At 40.1% G+C, this 13,696-nt stretch overlaps 1 protein-coding gene across 1 annotated transcript in view; it reads right to left on the bottom strand.

Annotated features, from left to right (window-relative positions):
* MBTPS2 (membrane bound transcription factor peptidase, site 2) overlaps nucleotides 1-13,696 on the bottom strand; it is a 53,452-nt gene that overhangs the window by 29,396 nt on the left and 10,360 nt on the right. Inside the window, exons 4-5 of the mRNA XM_053580120.1 lie at nucleotides 3,776-3,879; nucleotides 1,671-1,798 (exon numbers count right to left, since the gene is read on the bottom strand). Of these exons, the coding sequence (XP_053436095.1) occupies nucleotides 1,671-1,798; nucleotides 3,776-3,879 (232 nt within the window). The remainder of the gene's footprint in view (nucleotides 1-1,670; nucleotides 1,799-3,775; nucleotides 3,880-13,696) is intronic.

Raw genomic sequence — 13,696 nt, 5'->3', positions numbered from 1 at the left:
CCGAGCCTAACAATGTTTTTGGTCTTATTTTCTGTTCACATTTGCATGGTTATGTTCTGGTCATCGTTTTATTTTCAGTATTTTTGAGTAATTTTTTAGACGGATTTCTTTGATACAATCATAAAGTTTCGATGTTTTTAATCCAGAGTAAAGATGTTTTTCTTTTAATAGGTAAGCTTATATCATATGTGTGTATAGTTTTTTAATAAGAGACAGAGTCTCATTATGTTTTACAGGCTGTAGCGCAGGGGCTATTCAGGTGTGATCCCACTGTTGATCAGCACTGGTGTTTTAACTTGCTCAAGTTTCTGACTTGGGTTGGTTTACCCCACTTTAGGAAACCTAGTGGTCCCTTGGTCCCAAGAGGTTACCATATTGATGCCAAACTTAGTGCAGATACCTGATCATCATAGCACACTACAGACCAGAACTCCTAGGCTCAAGTGCTCCTCCCACTTCAGCCTCCAGAGTAAATGGGACTCTAGGCACGCGGCCCCAGCTAATTTGTATTTATTGGCAAAAGAAATGTTTTGGTCTTCAGTTTGTCACACTTAGTTTATCTTTTGATATAAGGTCTGTTTTCTTTGGTCTGTGTTTCATGCTTTCACTCTGATAACTTGAAAGGTTTATGTGTGGTTTTAGATCTTGTAGTATTTACATGTATAATCTTAAGTGATACTCTCAAGCCTCTATTTCTTGTTTTGTCAGCTTCAGGCAGACTCTCCACTATGAAGTTGAAGAAATTAGTACTTAGACTTTCTGTTTTTACTTTTCCCACATCCAATTTTTTTTGTTAGTTCTATTAAATTCATAAGTCAATTCAAGAATTCTAACTCTACACTTGCCTAGCCTTGATTATTCTATTTAAAGAGATGCAAGGTTGTGATCAATTTGTCTTGTGTCAATTTAGCTAAGATGGTACTATGTTTCCCAGACTTTCTTCCCTACATAGCAATATACTTTAGTGATTTTGTTTCTCTAATTGAACTCTGACAGAGCTAGAGTTCACCACCCATTTTCACTGTCATCTCTTTTCCATTCCTGAATTCTTTCAAGTTATCTCTTGGTTAATTCTTTGTGTTATCCCTTGGTTTGATGCTAATTTCAGCTGAGGTGATATTCTTTATAGTGTGTGGTTTCAGGTTGTGGCCATTTCTTCGCATCAGTAAAAATGAAGTTTTCCTTATGAATTTTTTTTTTTTTTTTAAGAGACAGAGTCTCACTTTATCGCCCTTGGTAGACTGCTGTGGTGTCACAGCTCACAGTAACCTCGAACTCCTGGGCTTAGGCGATTCTCTTGCCTCACTCTCCCAAGTAGCTGGGACCACAGGTGCCTGCCACAACACCTGGCTATTTTTTTTGTTGCAGTTTGGCCTGGGCCAGGTTTGAACCTGCCGCCCTCGGTATATGGGGCCAGCACCCTACCCACTGAGCCACAGGCGCTGCCCCCTTAAGAAAATTTTAATAACTTATTTTGTTTATAGTGCCTTTTAAAGAAGAAACTGGAATGTAAATTTACTATACACTTTTGAGGATGTCTTATAAACTGAATTTATTAACCAAAAGATATGATATTGTCACTTGTGATGTACTTTCCATAAAAACACTAACCATAGAAAAACCAAAACCCAAACCACAGATGAACATTAAAAAAAAAAAAAGTCTGTTACCTGCACAAAATATCCTTAGCTGCTGGACTGGTGATATGAGTTGCAAATGAGTGGTGAACAGATCAACAAATGCTCCAGGATAAATAATGAAGAGAAAAATCCCAAAGCCATTAAATCGAACTTGCTCCCTAAGAAATCACATAAGAGAAAGGAATTTACTAATGCTATTGTATTTGTCAAGTTAATAATGTATATAATCTTAAATATCTCACTGTAATTCAAATTCTTGCTTTAAAGTCTTTGTAGACAGCCAAAAATTTTATCTATACTATGTATGTATATATAATCATAATTTTATAATAGTGTATGGATTTCATTATTTATGAAATTCAATTTTGTAAAATAGGGTATTCCGAAGTAGTTTTATAACTTCAAAATTTTTAGAAACCAATATTCTGAGCAAATAATTAATATGAGTCACATATAAAAAATAGTTAATACTATGAGAAACTAAATGAAGAAGATTTTTATGGCTTACTTTGAATTATTTTCAGGTAACACTGGAAAATATATAATTCAAATAAATTATCTAAATACACACACACACACACACACATATATATTTTTTTGAGACAGGGTCTCAAGTTGTCACCCCGGGTAGAGTGCCATTTTGTCATCATAGCTCACAGCAACCTCCAAGTCTTGGGCTCAAGCAATCTGCTTGCCTCAGTTTTTCTATTTTTAGTAGCGAAGGGGTCTTACTCTTGCTCAGGCTGGTCTTGAATTCCTAAGCTCAAGCAATCCGCCTGTCTCGGCCTCCCAGAGTGCTAGGATTATAGGCATGAACCACCACATACTTGTCTTAGCAATTATAAATAATGACAGAGATTTATTTAAGTGTATTCTTATTGAGCTAATGTTAAAATAAATACATTTAAAAATGTATAATGCTCAAATTGTCCTTCAGAGAACTATTTTTTATCACTTCATTTTCTAAAAGTGTACATTTAATAATCTCATAAGACCAAATAGCTATTCTTAAAAAAAAAAGCATCACCTAAATATATTTTGTACTGTTACTCAATACTAAATATATAAGACAATGGTACAATTCACTTTTTCATGGCAGTTAGGATTTTTAAAACAATTACCCACTATTTTGCAAACATATTTTAAATTTTTAAGCTGTTAATAATGATGTCTCTAAATGTAAAACCCTAAAGGCTGAAAAGTTAAAAATGAAGCAAAGGTGAAAGATATTTCAAAAAAGTAGCTGCCCCTTTAAACTACTAGTATGCACACCTGTTTAACAGTATATGGTCAGTAAAGACAAGGGTTTATTGCCAGTCAATAGACTCTTGTTCATAAGCAACTGGAAAGTAATAAGAAGTGATTAAATCTTCACTAAAACAGTGGTTCTTAACCTTTTCTCTGGTCCACAAACCCAAAGGATAAAACACATTCCCATCAGATGCTTGCTGATTATGGCGGTAATTATCAGGCAGAATAGCAGGGGAGTTGCAATGCGTCCTTTCCCTATCATGATTTTATAAGTTAGGTGGGCTTTTAAATGCTCAGGTATAATTACACAGATGAATTTGGGTAGTCAAAGCCAAAAAGAGGACATGATACTCAAAGCAGGTCCCAAGTCTCTTCCTCTTCTTATCTTACATTTGGTTTCTAGATAGCCTGTGATATTTGTTGAACCCAATGCTTTCCATGTTCTTGCTCTAGCCAGCAGAGGACATGAGCAGAAGCAGGAAATTATTTCAGCTGATAAACTTAAGAAAGTACTAAGGTGAGAGGGTTTGGAGTACAGTGGTTATCATTCTGATCCAATGATGAATAAAAAGATTAGCTTTCAGAATTGGATGAAAAAACTTGAAGCACCATTTGGCTCTAACCATGCAGGGAAAGGATAGAAAAATGCAGATTACAGGTATGCACGTTGTTAATTAAGCATTTTCACTAACATGTTATTTTTCTCTATAAAAGAGAAGCTACTTAAAAGTAATAAATGAGGGGCTATGCACTGGGCAGTATCCACAGAAAGAAAAATAGTTTAAGTATAAAATGTAGTATCAGATGTAGCAGGTTTCAGTAATAAATTCCTAAATGAAAAGCTTCTTTGCATTTAGTAGAAAGAATAAGATAAATATTGTTACCTAATAGCTGCTATCCCATGTCCAATTTCATGTACAACACCACTAATGAGAACTGCAGCGAAGAAATAGGTCAGTTGATTGACGGGTAAATTTATACCAGGAACCTGTTCATAGACACAATATAGCAGTAATTATCAGTGGGGGTGCAGGGGAGCCCCACTTGGGCACCAAAATATATGATGTTCACTCTGTAAACTTGTTCGTTTCTATCATAATAAAAAGCAAAAACACTAGTTTTTCAAACTAGGCAGTTAGTCCAGAACAATCTAAAGAAAAATAGGAAATACTGCCCATTAGAAAGTTGAATATTTAGCTCTCTGAAGCCATCGCTAAGGGAAAGAATGAGGGAGCCCAGCAAAGTGCCAGGGAATGCAGAGTGACAGTGAAAGAGGCAGCAGTTGATCCACCCTCAAAGGCTGAATGCCCAATTTGGAAATTCTTGTTAAAATGTTTAGTCCTTCCTGCGAATTGGTATTGCAAAGTCCAAGTACTTATGCTAATTAATGGGGACCACCTTCCCCAATCAGTGAGTTTCATTTTAATATTCTCAAGTACAAGAGAATAGTGTAACTAGTTGAAAACTAGTGTAATAGGGCGGCGCCTGTGGCTCAGTCGGTAAGGCGCCGGCCCCATATACCGAGGGTGGCAGGTTCAAACCCGGCCCTGGCCAAACTGCAACCAAAAAATAGCCGGGCGTTGTGGCGGGCGCCTGTAGTCCCAGCTACTCGGGAGGCTGAGGCAAGAGAATCGCTTAAGCCCAGGAGTTGGAGGTTGCTGTGAGCTGTGCGAGGCCACAGCACTCTACCAAGGGCCATAAAGTGAGACTCTGTCTCTACAAAAAAAAAAAAAAACTAGTGTAATAAAGTGCCTGCTTGATGTGGGAATGTAATATCCTTCATTCCCTCTATTACGTAAGTTCTTCCATTACATTGGTCAGAAAAATAGTATCAAAGAGATATATGAATATTATATTAAAATTGAAATTTAATGAAGAAATTAAGGCATTTGGAACAGACATGTTATGAACGTATATATCACTGCATACATAGTTTAGTATGGTAAGAGCAGAATAGCACATTTTTTTTAGCTAGGCAAGAGTCTTCTCTTACGATAAACACTCACAAGTTACGTTTTTTTTTTTTTTTGCGGGGGTCATTGTTTAGACAGAGTCTTTGTCACCCCAGTTAGAGTGAAGTGGCATTACAGCTCACTGCAACCTCAAACTCCTGCGCTCAAACAATCCTCCTGCCTCAGTCTCCTGAGTAGCTGGGATTATAGGCATGCACCCCTACAACTAGCTAATTTTTCTACTTTTAGTCGAGACAGGGTTTTGCTCTTGCTTAGGCTGGTCTCAAACTCTTGAGCTCAAGCAATCCTCCTTCCTCAGCCTCCCAGAGTGCTAAGATAACAGGCATGAATCACTGCATCTGGCTTTCTTTTATTAATTATTATTTTATATTCATTATAAAATATGTTGAAAGCAGAAAAATCGGAAACTGAAAGGAAAAGAGAAGCTCATAAATCCTGTTCCCTAACCCCCAGAAAACATTCTCAGTGTTTTGACATGTTGTCCTTCTAGTCTTTTCATGTACATGTATTTTTAAAAATTACACTTTCATTATAGATATAGTTTTGAAACCTGCCTTTCCACTAAACACAATCACAGACCTTGTGCCAGGAGTATTTTCTGGTTCAAAATGATTTCTAACAGGTATGCTATATTTTATGGGACGGACTGTTGGGCATTTGTTTTAAAAATTTCTGCTCTTATAAATAATGTGATAGATATCTGGGCACATACACCCAAATATTTTTTGGGGGGATAAATTCTTAGAGGGGCATAGTTGTTAAGGGATCAGGCTTAGAAGACACGTTTCTCGGGTTCAAGGTCCTGGCTCTATCACTAACTAGCAAAATGACCTTGAGGAAGTTGGCATTATCTCCCTAATACTTCAATTTTCTCATCATTAAAATGGAAATGACCGTATTTGGATAAAAGGGTAATTTTGAGAATCAAATGAAAAAAACCTGTGTCCAATGCATAACATTTTGCCTCATAGAGAGGTTACAAATTCTATTATTACACAAAATTTAAGGGATTTTGACATATATTATCAAACTGGTCTCCAAAAGCAGATCCTTTTATAACCTGGGGCAAGCACATTCTATTCAGATCTACAATCTGATTTACATTTCTTTGATTATTAGTAAAGCTGAACTTTCCCCCTACTTCTTTTTTTTTTAGAGACAGAGTCTCATTTCATCACCCTCAATAGAGTGCGTGGCATCACAGCACACAGCAACCTCAAGCTCTTGTGGTGCCTGCCACAACGTCTGGCTATTTTTTTGTTGCAGTTTGGCCAGGGCCAGGTTTGAACCCACCACCCTCAGTACATGGGGCCAGTGCCCTACTCACTGAGCCACAGGCACCGCCCTCTAACCAATTTTTGGTCTTCTATGAGTTGCCTAGTGTCTTGACATTTTTTTTCTCCTAAAGTATTTTTTTTTTTTTTTGAGACAGAGTCTCACTATGTCGCCCTCCATAGAGTGCCATGGCATCACTCACAGCTCAGCAACCTCTAACTCTCGGGCTTAACCAGTTCTCTTGCCTCAGCCTCCCAAGTAGCTGGGACTACAGGCGCCTGCCACAATTCCCAGCTATTTTTTGGGGGGTGATGGAGGTTGTAGTTGTCATTGTTGTTCAGCAGGCCCGGGCTGGGTTTGTACCCACCAGCTCCAGTGTATGTGGCTGGCGCCTTAGCTGCTGAGCACCAAGACAAGTATTCATTTTTTCCAAAACTGATCACTTCAAATACCAGGATCAGTCTTCAGACATACAAATGTACTGCCCAGTTTGTTTGCCTTTTAATTTTATTTTGCTTTTAGTTTTGTTTGTTTTTATTCAGACACAGTCTCACTGTATCACTCCTGGTAGAGTGCCATGGCGTCACAGCTCACAACAACCTCAAACTCTTAGGCTAAGCAATTCTCTTGCCTCAGCCTCCCAAGTAGCTAGGACTACAGGCGCCCACCACAACCCCCGGCTATTTTTTTTTTGTTACTGCTGTCACTGTTGTTCACCAGGCCTGCCCTGGAGGGGTTTAAACCCACCAGCTCCAGTGTATGTGGCCAGTGCCCTAACCACTGAGCTACAGGTGCCGAGCCACTTTTAGTTTTTGATATATAAAAATTGGGGGGTAGTCAAATCTACGAATATTCATGGTCCTACACCACCAAGAGTGACCCCTAATATAAACTATGGACTCTGTACACCTGCGGTGCATCTTACAAGGGTACATGTGAAACTTAGTAAATATAGACTATAATTGTCTTAACACAATAACTAAGAAAATGCCAGGAAGGCAATGTTAACCAGTGTGATGAAAAGGTGTCAAACTATTTATTAAACCAGTGTATGGTGCCCCATGATTGCATTGATGTACACAGCTATGATTTCATATTAATGAAAAAAAAAAACAAAACGAACTATGGACTCTGGGTGATAATGATGTACCCAGGTAGCCTCATCAATTATAACAAATGAACGGCTCTGGTATTAGATGTTGATAATGAGGGAGGCTATACATGTGTGGAGGCTGGTAGTACATGGGAAACTTCTTCTCAAAGTTGCTGTGGACTTAAAACTGCTTTAAAAAAAAACCTTTCTTTTTTTTTTTTTTAGACAGAGTCTCACTCTGTCAGCCTGGGATAGAGTGCCCCGGCATCATAGCTCCCAGCAACCTCAAACCCTTGGGCTCAAGTGATCCTCTTGCCTCAGCCTCCTGAGCAGTTGGGACTTCAGGTGCCCATCACAATGCCTGGCTGTTTCTATTTTTTAGTAGAGTTGGGGTCTCTCAGTCTTGCTCAGTCTGGTCTTGAACTCCTGAGCTCAAGAAATCCACCTGCCTTGGCCTCCCAGAGTGTTAGAATCACAGGCACAGGCGGTGCCTGTGGCTCAAAGGAGTAGGGTGCTGGCCCCATATGCCGGAGGTGGCGGGTTCAAACCTAGCCCTGGCCAAAAACCGCAAAAAAAAAAAAAAAAAAAGAATTACAGGCATGAGCGACTACGCCTAGCTAAAAAGCAAAGTCTTTTAAAAATAAAAGGTAAAGGTGTTACTATTACATAAATTCATGGTTTATGCCATTAATTTTACATTTATCTCATCTTTACTCTGTGTTCATATAAACAATACACTGGGATTTTTCTTTTTGGCATCACAGCTCACAGCAACCTCCAACTCCTGGGCTTAGGTGATTCTCTTGCCTCAGCCTCCGGAGTAGGTAGGACTACAGGCGCCTGCCACAACACCTGGCTATTTTTTGCCAGGGCAGGGTTCAAACCTGCTACTCTCAGTATATGGGGCCAGCGTCCTACTCACTGAGTCACAGGCGCCGCCCTGGGATTTTTTCCTTTCAAGATCTTTTATGGGCTTGGTGCCTGTGGCTCAAGCGGTTAAGGCGCCAGCCACATACACCTGAGCTGGCAGGTTCGAATCCAGCCAGGGCCAGCCAAACAATGATGGCTGCAACCAAAAAATAGCCAGGCGTTGTGGCGGGTGCTTGTAGTCTCAGCTACTTGGGAGGTGGAGGCAGGAGAATCACTTGAGCCCAGGAGTTGGAGGTGGCTGTGAGCTGTGATATCACGTACTCTACCCAAGGCGACAGCTTGAGGCTCTGTCTCATAAAAAAGAAAAAAGATCTTTTATGATTTCAAGTTTCAATTTTAATACAAATGGAATTTATTTTTGTGTGCAACAGAGAAATCTTTAATAAATGAAGAGGAGATTTATTCATATAGTGATGCTTGGATCATTTTCTAAATTCCATTAACTCCAAGTGTCCTTTCTCTAGTTATGAAACTTGCTTTCATAGTCATTATTTTTAATGTAGACATAATATCTCTTTGAATGTCAATCTAATAATTTAATCATTTCTTGATTGATCTTTTGGCTAGTTCTAACTCTTCATAATAAAAAATGTCACGCTAAATAGCTTGATGGCTACTAATTTTCTTATATTTGGAGGTGTTTCCTTAAGCAAGAGACCTAGATGGGGAAGTAAAGGGTAAAAGGATATGGACATGTTTACAATGCTCACTATCTGAAATTCTCTTTACTCAGATCCTCCTGAACATCTTTTTTCAAGAGCATGAATGTCGCCTTTCCTACATACCTGTTCCAATCCCATGTTGTCAGGTATCTGTTCAATAGTTTTCCTTTCTCTGACCCCTCTCTAAATTTATGTGTTTAAGATTAATTGTCATATATGCCCTCTATATCATAAAATATCCTCATTACTTTACCTTTATTTCAAATAAATCAGTAAGCTTGATGCAGGAGGATATTTATTCCTTCTCTTTATTATTTTCCGGATGCAATAATGAGATAAGATAAGAATTTGAGTATGTGACTATACCAACAGATGGTAGATCTTATTTGCTGGCAACAGTACTCAACTGCCCATCTGGCTCTGCTATGATCACACAGGGTATTAGATGTACCAGAATACTGAATATAGAATACTTTCAACAACAGTGCCAGGGTTTGGAGAATTATACTGAACAAGGCTGTAGGGAATTATAGAGTAAACAGTAAGTATGTTCTTGAAGCTACAAGAGCTCACATATCAAAGTCAGTAGACGTAACATTCTTAAACTTAGACATCAGTGTGTACAGTGAACTACAGAGGGCAGCTGAGTTCTTAATAGTTCCAAAGTATGACTCTCTTATGAGATTATTTTTCTGAGCTCTATGAATAAACTGAGAAGCAAAGAGAAGAAATAATTTCTTCCCTAAACAACATTTTGCCATTCTAATTTTAGCAGGCAGACAGGTCAATGATCACATTTCCTTCAAACTGGCTTTCTTCCTCTCCTATTCTCTTTCTTGGTGAATGATAACCAATCGTGTAACCTAAGAGTCATCCTAAACTCTTCCTTCTCCCTATAGGTTCACATACAATTAGCGAAGGTCTGAGAACTCTACTCCAAAAGATCATGTGACTCCATCCCCTTCATTGTTCTTACCAGTAATTTAGTTTAGATCTTTATCACTTCTAACACGAATTATCCCTCTTAAATGGTCTCTACATCTTTCTTTTTTCTTTCTGAGACAGAATCTCACTTTGTCACCCTCAGTACAGGGCCCTGGCGTCATAGCTCACAGCAACTCAAACTCTTGGGCTCAAATGATCCTCTTTCCTTAGCCTCCTGAGTAGCTAGTTTTACAGGTGCCTGCCACAAAGCCTAGCTATTTTTAAAGACAGGGTCTCGCTCTTGCTCAGGCTGGTCTCAAATTCTTGAGCCATGCAATCTACCAGCCTCGGTCTCTAAGAATGCTAGGATTACAGGTGTGAGCTACCACGCCTGGCCTCTGGTCTCTATATCTAAGGAACTTTGGTCCATTTTGCATATAACTGTTACCTACAGGTGAAATCAAAACCTCTTAGGCCTGTAATCCTAGCATTCTAGGAGGCTGAGGCAGGAGGATCCCTTCAGCTCAGGAATTCAAGACCAGCCCGAGCAAGAGTGAGACCCATCTCTACTAAAAATAGAAAAATTGGGGTGGCGCCTGTGGCTCAGTGGGTAGGGCGTTGGCGCCATATACTGAGGGTGGCGGGTCAAATCCAGCCCCAGCCAACCTGCAACAACAACAACAACAAAAAAAAATAGCCGGGCGTTGTGGTGGGCACCTGTAGTCTCAGCTACTGTGAGGCTGAGGCAAGAGAATCGTCTAAGCCCAGGAGTTAGAGGTTGCTGTGAGCTGTGTGATGCCACGGCACTCTACTGAGGGCGATAAAGTGAGACTCTTGTCTCTACAAAAAAAATAAATAAAAAAAAAAAATAAAACTAGAGAAATAAGCTGGGTGTTGTGGTGGTGCCTACAGTCTCAGTTATTCTAGAGGCTGAGACAGGAGGATTGCTTGAACCCAGGAATTTGAGGTTGCTATGAGTGAGGCTGATGCCATGGCATTCTAGCCTGGGGCGACACAGTGAAACTCTTGTCAAAAAAAAAAAAAAAAAAAAAAAAAAACCTCTGAGGAAGGCCCTTCATAACCTAGACCCCGCCTATTTCTCCCATCTTATATTCTTCACTATCCTCTCTTGCTGCCTTTCCTACCTATGTTTTTATCATATACCCTATAGACACAGTCAATACTTCGTATAGTTCCTTAAGAAGTATTTTTCTTTTTTTTTTTTTTTTGTAGAGACAGAGTCTCAATTTATGGCCCTCGGTAGAGTGCCGTGGCCTCACACAGCTCACAGCAACCTCCAACTCCTGGGTTTAAGCGATTCTCTTGCCTCAGCCTCCTGAGTAGCTGGGACTACAGGCTCCCGCCACAACGCCCAGCTATTTTTTTTTTTTTTTTTTGGTTGCAGTTCAGCTGGGGCCAGGTTTGAATCCACCACCCTCGGTATATGGGGCTGGCACGTTACCGACTGAGCCACAGGCGCCACCCGTATTTGTCTTTCTTAAGAGGAGTAGAGCATAGATTCTACTAGAGCACAGAATAATGTGCATAAGTTCTAAGGTCAGTGATGATGGATCTACTAGTTATTAGCTTTGATCACAAACAAGTGACTTAATGTTTCTGGGCCTCAATTTTCTCATCTGTAAGTCAGGGATAACACTAATACTAGAGATAACCCTAACACTAATATTAGATAACACCAAATATTATATTAGTGTCTTCTAATATTACCACTAATATTAGAGATTACACTAATATTTACTTCTAGTTTGTTCAAGAATAAAACAGGCACAAAAAACCTCATATAGGAAGCACTGCATATTGGGCGGCGCCTGTGGCTCAGTGGGTAGGGCGCCAACCCCATATACTGAGGATGGTGGGTTTAAACCCAGCCCCAGCCAAACTGCAACCAAAAAATAGCCAGGCATTGTGGCGGGCGCCTGTAGTCCCAGCTACTCGGGAGGCTGAGGCAAGAGAATTGCCTAAGCCCAGGAGCTGGAGGTTGCTGTGAGCTGTGACGCCAGAGCACCTTACCAAGGGTGATAAAAAAAAAAGGAAGCACTGCATATTAACTACGTTTTATTATTACTATGATAATTGCCTCGCTTTTCTATGTGATATTTTTCCCTCTATTACTGGGATGCTCAATTTCCAGCTTCCTTTCCCAGGCTATGTGGACTCTAAATGATCCTTCTGTGGACATTTCCCTTTTATTCTCTTCCTAGTGCCAGGCACATTTCATAGTCCTTCTCTCTGTTCTCACAGCACCCGGTACAATGTCCAAATGGAGTACAATCATAGTAGCTTTTTTTCTAGATGAAAAGCTCTATGAGTGCTAGGATTGGACTGTGTTCCCCATACAAGCAGGACCCAGCACATGGTCAGTAGGGAGGATACACTTAGTGTTTGCTGAAGAAGTAAGTCATTTCTTATAAGCCTTATCTGGTCAATCTTTTAACCTCTACGAAAGAGCTATGACCACAGTAGAGATTTTTTTTTTTTTTTGTAGAGACAGCATCTCACTTTATTGCCCTCGATAGAGTGCTGCGGCGTCACACAGCTCACAGCAACCTCCAACTCCTGGGTTTAGGAGATTCTCTTGCCTCAGCCTCCCAAGTAGCTGGGACCACAGGCGCCCGCCACAACACCCGGCTATTTTTTTGTTGCAGTTTGGCCGGGGTCGGGTTTGAACCTGCCGCTCTTGGTATATGGGGCCAGTGCCCTACCCACTGAGCCACAGGTATCGCCCCTTAGGAAAGAGTCTTTATCATTCCCTACATGACTGCTATTTTTTTTTTTTTTTTTTGAGACAGAGTCTCACTTTGATGCCCTAGGTAGAGTACCATGGCATCATCATAACTCACAGCAACCTCAAATTCTTGGGGTCAAATGATCCTCTTGCCTCAGCCTCCTCAGTACCTGGGACTACAGGTGTACACAACCTGGCTAGTTTTTTTTTCTATTTTTAGTAAAGACGAGATCTCACTCTTGCTCAGGCTGGTCTTGAACTCCTGAGCCCAAGTGATCCACACACCTCAGCCTCCCAGAGTACTAGGATTACAGGTGTGAGCCACTGCTTCTGGCTTCTACATGACTTCTAAATCTTCCCAGACTGTTTAGTACAGAGGCCACAAAGTGATTAAGAAAGGCTCGGCGCCTGTAACTCAGTGGCTAGGGCACCAGCCATGTACACCAGAGGTGGCAGGTTCGACTCCATCCTGGTACTGCCAAACAACAATGACAATTAAAACCAAAAAATAGCCGGGCATTGTAGCAGGCACCTGTAGTCCCAGCTACTTGGGAGGCTGAGGCAAGAGAATTGCTTAAGCCCAAGAGTTGGAGGTTGCTGTGAGCTGTGGTGCCAGAGTACTCTACTGAGGGCAACACAGTGAAACTCTGTCTCAAAAAAAAAAAAAAAAGAAAAAGAAAAAAGGGATTAGGAAAATAAATGTTACTCTTGAACAGTTCATTCCATGAATAAGAACATGACTATATACACGACATCCACAACTCACAGAAATGGGAACTATAAATGTAAAATTATGAAATAAGTGAGCCAACATAAAACCCCTTTCTGAACTCTGGATACAGGGCGGCACCTGTGGCTCAGTGAGTAGGGCGCCGGCCCCATATACTGGAAGTGGCGGGTTCAAACCTGGCCCCAGCCAAAAACTGCAAAAAAAAAAAAAAAAAGTCTGAACTCTGGATGCATAAAACAATAAGGTATGTATACATCTACACTTGAGCTTTAAAGTATTATAACTAGCTTATAGTCAAAGAAGTATAACTTAGCACATTCTTCTTCACATTAAGAAATCACAGTGAACGTTCAGAAAGGACTTTTATCTTTAATTAAAAGGATATTATTGGTTAGACTCTGAAAGTCCATAAAAGAGGGAAGGAGAACACTTTGCATAGGATTAAATGTACTTTACTACAGAGATCTTAAAT

This window comes from Nycticebus coucang, chromosome X (genome assembly GCF_027406575.1).
Source record: "Nycticebus coucang isolate mNycCou1 chromosome X, mNycCou1.pri, whole genome shotgun sequence".
Lineage (NCBI taxonomy): Eukaryota > Metazoa > Chordata > Mammalia > Primates > Lorisidae > Nycticebus > Nycticebus coucang.
The sequence above is the reverse complement of the archived record's forward strand: the minus strand, read 5'-3'. Positions and strand labels throughout refer to the sequence as shown.